We start from the raw sequence: 11,371 nt of genomic DNA, 5'->3' as shown, positions 1-11,371 counted from the left end.
TATATATTACTCAAGTCCTTTTCATATATCCGATGTGGGATCTTATCTCCAATACTAACATGGTATCAGAGCCCAGAGATCCTAATAAGTTAAACCCCTAATAAGTGAAGAAACAATACTACAGCCGAGATTTTAGGAGAGAGTTTGTGTATACAAGTAACTTCGATCTCTACACTTCATCAGCTGCAAGTTGGAGAGATACTTTCTCTTGTTACATGGCTCCAAATCCTCCCAAACCACAGGACCTGCCAGAGATTTGTAGGTACATAGCTTCACTTTCTTTTAACCTGATGTTTTGGTTGTGTCATGATGTTAGGAGTTTTCAAGGCTCCTAAGACAAATGTTGTAGTATAAAAGACTGTCGAACCAGTTCTGAGGAATATCAAAGCACTGAGAATGCAAGTACTCACTTAATCTAAGTGCAACCAATGATTTAAATGGGTTTTAAGTTATGACTAAAACTAAAAAGCAATAACAGAATGATACTTTCTTGACTAAGGAAAAAGAGAACTCATGGGCATAGGGATTAGACCTTGGGTGATCAAGTATCGAACTAAAGATGGCAAATGATCAATCAAACTATCAACCTTAAGCCTAGACACAATTCTAAGCAAGCTCTATGTCTAGATGAATGCTCATTTGCTAACATATCTCAAACATCAAATGTCTTTGGTTGAATAATATGAAAGCAATCATTACTAACAAGTCTATTAGCTATCTTAGTATCTTTAACAACAAATGTCTTTGGCAAAGTATACTAAAAGCCTAGGAGAGTTGTCTCGGGCATTTCATCGAACACCTTTCGGGTGAGAAATGCCTAAAGATCAACAACTGAGTGGCCAACTCAGAAGATGCATTATGATTACTCTACTAGCAAGGAAATATGAATGATCTACACTAAAACATCCTAGCTCTAACCTAATCACCCTTAATCTCCCTAACCCATGAATTCAAAAGGTGATTACTCACTAATCTCCATGATTCCTCTTAAACCCATATTGGATTTCAGATTAATCATGTAAAGAAATAGATAAGAAATCAACACAAAAACATAACAATCAAAATCCAAGAGATGAACTTCTCCAGAGAGTTTTTATGTATTTCTCAATAGAAAAAGATAAAAGATAATCTGCCTCTGGTGGCTACAAAAGATGTTTAAAACATAGGTTTTAGAAATGTAAAACGTGCATAATGAAATGACCAAAAGGCCCTTAAGTAAAATAGAAATCGAGCAGATAATAGACGCGGAGCGACCTCGGGATGTCGCTCCGACAAGTCGCTCCGGCCTTCGGGAGCGACCTCAGTGGGTCGCTCTGAGAGGTCGCTCCAGGCTACGCTTTGTGTCGTCTCGCCATAGAGACGCGAGCGACCTCGGGGTGTCGCTTTGGGAGGTCGCTCCGAGAGGGGTGTGAGATGCGAGCGACTTCGGGGTGTCGCTCCGGAAGGTCGCTCCGGGCTCGTTCTCGCGTCTCCGAGTGATGAAACCGCGAGCGACTTCTCCCTGTCGCTCTGGTAAGGTCGCTCCAATAGGGAGGTCAGAGTGACTTGGTGGTGTCGCTCCGGACTGGTCGCTCCCATGCCTTGCTCGCCCAATGACCACTCTAAACACTCCTTTTTGAGCTCCAAATGCCTCCAAGTGTTTCCAAGAACTCCATGTGGTACTCCAATACCTGATAAGGACTCATGTATGCAAAATGCAACCTAAACATGGCTAAATCCTAATCTATACGATCAAAATGCACATGGATGAATGGATAAAACAATAGAAATATGCAAGCTATCAACTCCCCCAAACTTGTTCTTTTACTTGTCCACAAGTGAACTTTCTAGAACTCATAGGGAGAGAGGTTGAAGGAGGGAGCACATAGCCAAAAGAAACACAACTAGCACACTCTCTTATTACACTCTAGCTTCTCTAGGCATATCTTAACTCTTTTTGTTCTTACACTCATCATCAAGCATCCACACATTCAAATCAACCAACTCTCACATTCATTAAGCACAAAACATCAGGTGAATTCTTGCAAATGGTCAGTTGGTCCAAGTCATTTGGTTGGGTAAGGGAAGGCTTTTATTCAAGTGATTCAAGAGGTTCAAAACATATGATCTTTAAGGTGGTTTACTCTCGAAACAAGTAGACTTGACATTGCACATAATATATCTAAGAAAGGGATCAACTCATGCATACAATGCTCAATCTCCATTGTTCTACCCTTTTCCCAAACATACAATTACACAATCATTTCTCAATGTCAAACCCAACTCACATCTCTCACCAAAAGATCCTAAGAACTTTAACTCCTTTTCCTTAAAGTCTACAAGGGATTTTTTTTTTTTTCAGAACCTCAAAATATTTCTTAGCTCCTAACAACTTTGCTAGCCCCCTTTTCTTTCTTTTCTTTTTCTTTTCTCTTTTTTTTCGTTTTTTTTTTTTTTTTTTTTTTTTTTTTTTTAGGCTGGGGGCCAAGACTTTCAAAACTTGAGCTAGAGGCTTCTCTACTTATCCCAATAAAACAATTCACTTAAGCACAAAGAGTCTATTCTTTTCCTTTTTCATTTCTCCCAAATCATAATCACAACACTCACCCCCACCTATAGCTAGACAATAGAGTGCCCAATCTAGCAAGAATGAAGATCAAGCATTGTCGTTCCCGATACTCTCAACATTATGCACATGTAAGACTTTCCGAAAAAGGCCTCACTCATCAAACAATGAAAGCTTAAAAGGAAGAAAAGGTTTTGGGAGTGGTCTACCACTAGAGTTTGTCAAAAAAGATTGGTATAAAAGATGTGACAACTCAAGTGTGTATAGCCATGACTCAGTACACAAGGGACCATGAGCAAGAAGCATTAAGTTCGTTCAGTTCAAATAAGGTCGTAGTTGGCTTCAAAGACTGAGTTTCAGCAATCAACAAGTTTCAGGAAGAGTTTTCAAGGCTCGAAACATACAAGTCTTTTTTAGAGGTGCAAAAGCTACTCAGGTGCAACGTAGTGTTCTTTACAAGGCATTTAAAATCATTGCTCCCAATGCAAGTGAATACAACCTATATGCTCTAGACTCTCCTAGAACTGCAAATGATGCAAACTAAATGATTGTTTTTTTTTTTTTATATGCAAATAGGTATGCAATGCATGACTCAATGAAACAACATCAAAGTAAACATGATCAAATACTTGGTACCTCCCCCAAACTTGAGTTACACAGTCTCTGTGTTGTCAAGTGGAGAGAGATACCGAAAAGAAGACTAATATGCAAAAATGAAATGGTATATACAAGGGAGTGTGGTGGTTTACCTTCTATAGGGAATGAGTAGAGGGAGATGCTCCCTCCTCGTCGTCCTCAGGTGGTAACTCTTCAAGATGCTCATCAGCAGGAGTGGCCATCTCTTCAATGTAGAAGGCTTGCCCGAACACAGTTGGTTTCCTCATTTTCTCCTTGATGTCAAAGTGGAGGATGTTCTCTTTACCCAAATGGAGATCAATCGTGCCTTCCTTCACATTAACAATAGCTCCTGCTGTAGCTAAGAATGGCCTTCCTAGAATCAATGGGTCTTGAGCCTCCTCATCCATCTCAAGCACCACAAAATCTGTAGGTACCTCATACCTTCCAATCTTCACAGGGAGGTCCTCTAAGATGCCCACAGGATACTTCACTGAACGATCAGCTAACACCAGAGAGAGTCTACACTTCTTGTACTGAGTGAATCCAAGCTTCTTTGCAACAGACAAAGGCATCAAGCTGACACTAGCTCCCAAATCGCAGAGACATTTCTCAAATACCATAGGTCCAAGAGCACAAGGTAGTGTGAAGCTTCCTGGATCCTCTAATTTCTCTGGAACATCAAGCCTCTGGATGATGGCATTGCACTCATGGGTAAGAATCATCATGCCTTCCATCTCCTTCTTCTTTGCAGCTACAACATCTTTAAGGAACTTGCTGTATTGAGGAATCAACATGAAAGCATCGATGATGGGCATTGCAACCTGAGCTTCACTCATTTGCTTCTCAAACAGAGCCTTGTACTTCTCTAGCAGCTGCTTCTTGAATCTACCAGGGAATGGAAGTTTGGGTTCATAGGGAGGAGGAACAAAAGAACTTTCACTTGCTGGAGTAACAACTTCACCATCCTTTACTGTCTTCTTCTCTTCCCCAACCTTTCCTTTACCTTTGGCTTCCACTATCTTCTCCAAGATCTCGTCATTGATCTTCTCATCAACAATCACCACTTCATCATCTATGTTGATGGCAACCCCCTCACCTAGTTTCTCAGCATCCTTGGTGAGGGTTCTAGGAGGTAACTGTTTACCACTCCTAAGGGTGATAGCTTTGGCCTCCTTGGGATTTTGGTCAGATTTTCCAGGTAGAGATCCTTGCTGGCGATTCTGGTGAGTGTTCATGGAAGCAAACTGATTCTCTAAATTCTTGACTGTAGAAGCAAGGTGTGAGAATTTGTTGTTGAGCTCATTGTAGCTCCCATCAATCTTGGAATGAAGGTTCTTCAACTCATAACCAACATGCTTCTCACTTCTAGTCTGAGACTCCAAGATTTGCTTCAGTAACGTATCAGTGCTGCTCTCTTGAGGAGCAGAGGAACCAGACGAGGGGTTTTGCTGAGGCTGATAGCTACCTTGCTGGTTATTTCTAGGCGGATAACCACTCTGTTGGTTGTTGGGATAGGATTTCTGTTGGTAGTTGTTGTACTGAAAGTTGGGCTCCTTTTTGTACCAGCTACCATTGTTGTTAATGAAACACAACTCCTCTTGACCTTCCAAACCCTCAACCTCATTGACAGCAAGTGGTTCTTCCTGCTTGGAGTTACCAACAAACTTCAACTGCTCTTGGGTGGCTTTTTCAGCAATGAGTAGATCGATCTTGTCTTCCAAAGCTTTGATCTCTTTTCTCGTCTGCTTATCATCTGTTCTACTGCCTCTGTCGTGGTCTCCACTGTAGACTGCATCACTCTTTACCATGTTGTCAACCAGCTCTTCTGCATCCTCCTCAGTTCTCCCCAAGGTGAACCCATTGCTAGCTGTATCCAGTCTGGCTCTGTACTTAGGAAGAGCACCACGGTAGAATGTGCTCAGCAAGCTCTCGTTAGAGAAACCATGGTGTGGGCATTGAGCTTGGTAGCCCTTGAATCTCTCCCAGGCTTCACTGAAGCCTTCCAAGCTCTTCTGTTGAAAGCTGGAGATCTCATTTCTCAGCTTTGCAGTTCTTGAAGTAGAGAAGAACTTCTCCAAGAATGCTTTCTTGCAGTCATCCCAAGTGGTGATAGAGTCGCTGGGTAGAGACTTCTCCCACTGACGTGCCTTATCCCCCAAAGAGAAAGGGAATAGCTTGAGCTTTAAGGCATCTTCGGACACACCATTGGTTTTTGACAACCCACAGTAGCTGTCGAACCTGTCCAAGTGATCAAATGGATCCTCCAGAGCCAAGCCATGATACTTGTTGTTCTCGATCACATTGAGGAGTCCTGACTTGATCTCAAAGTTGTTGGCTGCCACAGCGGGTGCTCGGATTCCCAATCTATGACCATGAATGTTGGGACGGTCGTAAGTGCCAATGGGTCGAGCTGCTCGCTGTTGGTTAGCTGGAGCATTGTTATTAGCGCCATTTACGCCTGCATCATGCTGATGTATGTCTCCCATATCAGTGTGCAATCTCTGTAATTGAGCCTGTTGCTCTTCTTCTCTTCTCTTTCTAGCACACTCTCTCTCTAAAGCTCTGATATCTGCAGCTCTTGGAACTAGGTTTGATGGACCCCTGCTCCTCAAGTGCATACACCTGTAGATTAAAGGGAGGTGAAGAAGAATCAGTAACAAAAGAAAATAAAAATGACTTAGTCTCAAGCAAGTGACTAAATCTCAATGTTGAAATCTACTCAGAATTTGGCAACGGCGCCAATTTGATGTTAGGAGTTTTCAAGGCTCCTAAGACAAATGTTGTAGTATAAAAGATTGTCGAACCAGTTCTGAGGAATATCAAAGCACTGAGAATGCAAGTACTCACTTAATCTAAGTGCAACCAATGATTTAAATGGGTTTTAAGTTATGACTAAAACTAAAAAGCAATAACAGAATGATACTTTCTTGACTAAGGAAAAAGAGAACTCATGGGCATAGGGATTAGACCTTGGGTGATCAAGTATCGAACTAAAGATGGCAAATGATCAATCAAACTATCAACCTTAAGCCTAGACACAATTCTAAGCAAGCTCTATGTCTAGATGAATGCTCATTTGCTAACATATCTCAAACATCAAATGTCTTTGGTTGAATAATATGAAAGCAATCATTACTAACAAGTCTATTAGCTATCTTAGCACCTTTAACAACAAATGTCTTTGGCAAAGTATACTAAAAGCCTAGGAGAGTTGTCTCGGGCATTTCATCGAACACCTTTCGGTGAGAAATGCCTAAGGATCAACAACTGAGTGGCCAACTCAGAAGATGCATTATGATTACTCTACTAGCAAGGAAATATGAATGATCTACACTAAAACATCCTAGCTCTAACCTAATCACCCTTAATCTCTCTAACCCATGAATTCAAAAGGTGATTACTCACTAATCTCCATGATTCCTCTTAAACCCATATTGGATTTCAGATTAATCATGTAAAGAAATAGATAAGAAATCAACACAAAAACATAACAATCAAAATCCAAGAGATGAACTTCTCCAGAGAGTTTTTATGTATTTCTCAATAGAAAAAGATAAAAGATAATCTGCCTCTGGTGGCTACAAAAGATGTTTAAAACATAGGTTTTAGAAATGTAAAACGTGCATAATGAAATGACCAAAAGGCCCTTAAGTAAAATAGAAATCGAGCAGATAATAGACGCGGAGCGACCTCGGGATGTCGCTCCGACAAGTCGCTCCGGCCTTCGGGAGCGACCTCAGTGGGTCGCTCTGAGAGGTCGCTCCAGGCTACGCTTTGTGTCGTCTCGCCATAGAGACGCGAGCGACCTCGGGGTGTCGCTTTGGGAGGTCGCTCCGAGAGGGGTGTGAGATGCGAGCGACTTCGGGGTGTCGCTCCGGGAGGTCGCTCCGGGCTCGTTCTCGCGTCTCCGAGTGATGAAACCGCGAGCGACTTCTCCCTGTCGCTCTGGTAAGGTCGCTCCAATAGGGAGGTCAGAGCGACTTGGTGGTGTCGCTCCGGACTGGTCGCTCCCATGCCTTGCTCGCCCAATGACCACTCTAAACACTCCTTTTTGAGCTCCAAATGCCTCCAAGTGTTTCCAAGAACTCCATGTGGTACTCCAATACCTGATAAGGACTCATGTATGCAAAATGAAACTTAAACATGGCTAAATCCTAATCTATACGATCAAAATGCACATGGATGAATGGATAAAACAATAGAAATATGCAAGCTATCATGTCACCTCTCTCGCTCTCTCTATTCATATGGTGAAAAGTGTTTTCAGGGATGTAATGTTGGAATACTCAAAGCAAGTGGTGAGTCTAGGGGAGTTTCTATTTGAGCTTTTATCAGAAGCTCTAGGGTTGAACCCTAATCACCTCAAGGACATTGATTGCTCCAAGGGCTTGCGCATGCTTTGCCATTACTACCCACCCTGTCCTCAGCCTGACCTAACTTTAGGCGCAAGTAAACATAGCGACAGCTCTTTTCTTACCGTCCTTCTTTCAAATCAAATCGAAGGGCTTCAAGTTCTCCGTGAAGGGTACTGGCCAAAGTTTTCTTTATGCATGCAGTTTATAACAAACGACAAGTTCATTAGTTCGGAGCATAGAGTCTTGGCCAACAGAGCCACAGGAGCTAGAGTCTCGGTCGCCTGTTTCACAACCGGTATTAGACCGAATCCTAGAATATACGGACCAATAAGAGAACTTGTGTCTGAAGATAACCCTCCAAAGTATAGAGAGATCACAGTTAAGGAGTTCGCTGCTCACCGCAGTGCCAAAAGACATGACGGAACCTCTGATTTGCTCCATTTTAAAATATGAACATGGTGATCAAAGAGTGTGTTGTTTGTATAAACACGAAGTTGGTTGGAAGTAAAAGTATAAAACTCTTCTAGGTTTTTCTGTCTACAAAAACTGGTCCTTGTGTGTCTTGTATGAATAGCGAATGAAGATTATGAGATATATCCAAAACGAAACAGAGTTCATATCAGACATGAGAAATCCAATGATTTCCTATAAATATTTAGCAATTTAAACATCAAAATAAATCATCAACAATTTGGCCTCGATTAATCGTCATGTATACTGCTCGAACCACTAGCATCATCCTCGTTATGTGCCCTTTGCGACGTTGAAGCACCGACAACATTACTTAAGCCATCTTCAAGATCTCTTAGAAGAAGCTCGTAGTGATTTCTCGTTATTCTGTTGGGAGACAAAACGGAAATATCTGAAGATTAGGGCTTTTAGGTGTTGGATTGCTTGAGAAGCAAGAAAGAAGTATATAGTAAAAACCTAGTTGAGTCAGTTAAATCGCTGCGGAATTTATTAAAATTCTCTGATGGTCCATCTGAGTCAAGCAACATATTCAGTTGATTCTCTGCATGGTAATGGAGCTTCTCCAGAGGAATCTCTGCATTGTCTGATCAACAACATTGAATAGTTAGTTTAGTCTTACTAGCTATAGTGAACGTCTTCAAGTTACAAACCTTGCTTAAGCTTCAAGAAAGCTTGCTTTTCGACCTGGTCCTCTCCTAGGTAATACTCATAAGCATAAGTCCATTTCAAGACCCTTCTACATTCCATGATCTGTATTTTAGGTACCACTTCAATTATGTGGATTCCATAACACACAACACAATACAACACAAAGATGTCTGTCACTAGTTTTAGTTTTTCTAACCTGAGACCAAGCTTCCGCAACGAACTCAAGCTGATGTACAGTTGCTAACTGTTTGTTACTTAAATCCGGAATCTGACCAAAAAACAAAAAGATTCATTCAACTGTAATCTACAGAGCTGAAACAAAACATCATAAGATCTCTCTTACAACATCAGTGTGTAATTGCTGGAGTTTTGCTTTTGCTTTTTGCATCCAAAAACACAGTCAAGAGAGATGTCAATGAAAATTCTTAAACGAGTATAGGATATGAAGTTCATTGAAAAGTTTCTAATATACCGATTCATTACTCATCCACTTTTCATGACAGTCTTTGTATCTACCTGCAGCATATTCTGCCATATTCCCAAAAACAGTCTCTTCATACTACAAAACATCAACCAAAGATATATATATATATATATATACATGAGAGATTAAAGAAGACATTTTGGTTAATACACAAACAATATAAATTTTCAAGATCAGATGGCAAGTACCGAGACCTCATCATGGGTACAAGTGTATAAATCTAAGCCATGTTCAGTCCATTGACCACGGCAGCGCCTGGAGAGGAGGAAATAGAGTTAATCACAAAGACATGAACTAGTGGAAGAATCAGAGATCACATATTAGTAAATTACCAACAGAAGTCATAGTTACAAGGTGGAAAGCATCTCATCTTCAGTGAACAATCTTGATTTTCTCTGATCCTTAGGTTACACCTAGGGCAAGGCACCGTGTTCTGTCGTACCCTGAACTCATAATCCAAAAGAACTGAAACATTTGAAAGAAGATTCAAGATTTAAATAAATGGTAAAATAGATAGTAATTTTGTTTTACCAGTTGGGGTCTTGGTAATCAGAACTGTTCATTCTTAACCATTTTGCAGCTGATTCACAGTCCATGGGACTGTGAACGTCCTTGCTGCACTGAAAGCTAAAATTCAGTACATATATAGTAACTGGAGTGGAGAAAATAACTCAAGTCCAAGATACTCACATTCCAACAGAAACTAAGCAGGCAGAGACATAAGACATCAAAGTTTCCGGAACCAGGAGTAAGATGAACATCGCAGCTACGCCCCTTAGCAGGACAACATTTTATCTATTTCCAAAAAAAAAAAAACAATCTAAATCTAACTGATATATAATGACCAATCTAAGGTTTGTGTTTATGACTTAATGTACCACTTTGCTGCCTTCAACGTAAGATCTAAAGAGATATCGATAGTACTTAGTCTTCTCTTCCTCGCAAGCAAATTTCTCTATCATGTCTCCACCAACGGAAGCTCGACAAATATCGTATGGACATTTTAATGTCCCATACCAGTCAACATCTGCAATCTTATTGATGCTTTTGTTGATATGACCTATAAATTTACAGGTCAGTATTTATATATATATTAAGGTCAACAAAGAACTAGAATAAAATTTTGGGAGATCATACTTCTCCAGCAGAACTTGCATACACGATGGCCACATGAGACCGATGCAGACCTCTCAAGTGAGAGTAATTTGAAGCAGATTCCGCAACAGAACTATACAAAGATTATTTAAGGTGATCATCATGTATTGTTGAACTTAGACTCGGTGGAACAAAGAAATATGGATGTTACATTTTTGTCGTCAGAAGGTAAATCAAGTGGTCTCTCCAACTCAAATATTCCGACGCTTTCTCTAACACTTTTAGCGTTATCTGACCATTTCTTATGAAGTTCAATATCATCCCTGAGAGTAAATAGAATTTAAATAAATAGATAGATCAAAATAGGTTTCTTGAGAAACAAGAAATACACAAATGTTATGAGGCAGTACCAGCGGAAGTGAGCTAGCAGAAGCGTGGCGTCGTCTTCGGAGATTGAGTAAGTATTTGAAACACGTTGGATCTCCTCTTTCATACGACTTCGGATATCTCCTTCTTTCAGAATGGTTACATAACTCTGGTGGGTAGATGTTTCGGTGTGATCATGTTCATCAGGTGTATTCAACCACTCCTCCTCCTCCTCCGCTGTAATAAGGATCTCGCCCAGCCTTTTGATATCTGAATCATCCATGAGAAAGCAAACTGAGAGAAGATAAGTCTCATGAGTTTTTATTCTCCTGTTTAAATAATTCAATGGAATAAGACGAAGTCTCACGACTTTTCCCTCGTGTTGGACAATGGGAGATGACGAAGACTTGCCAATCAAAACGCACACACAAAGAAGAAGACCAAGTCGTCGAAGTTTTATATTATGAATGTGAAATGAGTTTTGCAATGTCTCTTGACTTTTATGACAAGCTATCTATATTAAACTTTATCTCTAAACTTTTCAGTGGTCTTTTAAATTCTGGTTATTGAGTTTTTGAATACATGGAAACAGGAGATACATTCCAAAACAATGAAACTGCTGATATGAGATTTAAATTTTATTTGACTTATTTTTCTCTTATTTTTCAATTTGTTCTTTTATTTTTAATGATTGTTTTTTTTTCATTTTATAAAATCACATTGGTATTGTTAAAATGTCATTTCATATCTCACTATTTCAGTTTATATTAGTGTATAATTCATACCAGT

The 11,371-nt window shown here is 40.2% G+C and overlaps 2 protein-coding genes and 1 non-coding gene across 3 annotated transcripts; 2 read left to right on the top strand and 1 right to left on the bottom strand.

Annotated features, from left to right (window-relative positions):
- Positions 1-5,101: 5,101 nt before the first annotated feature.
- On the top strand, positions 5,102-5,208 carry LOC125579630. The gene has a single exon (XR_007317690.1). It is a non-coding gene; the product is annotated as a small nucleolar RNA R71 (small nucleolar RNA).
- Positions 5,209-7,410: 2,202 nt separating this feature from the next.
- Positions 7,411-7,971, top strand: LOC106371159 (1-aminocyclopropane-1-carboxylate oxidase homolog 3-like). Its single transcript, XM_048743257.1, has one exon. The coding sequence runs from the start codon at positions 7,411-7,413 to the stop codon at positions 7,969-7,971; it is 561 nt and encodes a 186-aa protein (XP_048599214.1).
- Positions 7,972-8,089: 118 nt separating this feature from the next.
- On the bottom strand, positions 8,090-11,371 carry LOC106371156 (probable E3 ubiquitin-protein ligase ARI12). The gene is made up of 14 exons (XM_048743479.1): positions 10,627-11,371; positions 10,428-10,539; positions 10,259-10,349; positions 10,000-10,181; positions 9,812-9,916; positions 9,653-9,741; positions 9,454-9,564; positions 9,316-9,376; positions 9,108-9,196; positions 8,981-9,026; positions 8,834-8,905; positions 8,640-8,739; positions 8,446-8,572; positions 8,090-8,355 (listed from the first exon to the last, which is right to left on the bottom strand). The coding sequence occupies exons 1-14, from the start codon at positions 10,863-10,865 to the stop codon at positions 8,220-8,222; spliced, it is 1,560 nt and encodes a 519-aa protein (XP_048599436.1). The 5' UTR covers positions 10,866-11,371; the 3' UTR covers positions 8,090-8,219.

Source organism: Brassica napus, chromosome A10, assembly GCF_020379485.1.
Source record: "Brassica napus cultivar Da-Ae chromosome A10, Da-Ae, whole genome shotgun sequence".
NCBI classification, from domain to species: Eukaryota; Viridiplantae; Streptophyta; class Magnoliopsida; order Brassicales; family Brassicaceae; genus Brassica; species Brassica napus.
This window is presented reverse-complemented; position numbering and strand designations above follow the sequence as displayed.

Coding starts and splice junctions, on each gene's coding strand:
- LOC106371156 (XM_048743479.1), bottom strand. CDS start 10,865: ATGGATGATTCAGATATCAAAAGGCTGGGCGAGATCCTTATTACAGCG. Junction 10,540..10,626: donor CTGCTAGCTCACTTCCGCTG/GTACTGCCTCAT, acceptor ATTTACTCTCAG/GGATGATATTGAACTTCATA. Junction 9,027..9,107: donor TGGATGAGTAATGAATCGGT/ATATTAGAAACT, acceptor ACTGTGTTTTTG/GATGCAAAAAGCAAAAGCAA.
- LOC106371159 (XM_048743257.1), top strand. CDS start 7,411: ATGGTGAAAAGTGTTTTCAGGGATGTAATGTTGGAATACTCAAAGCAA.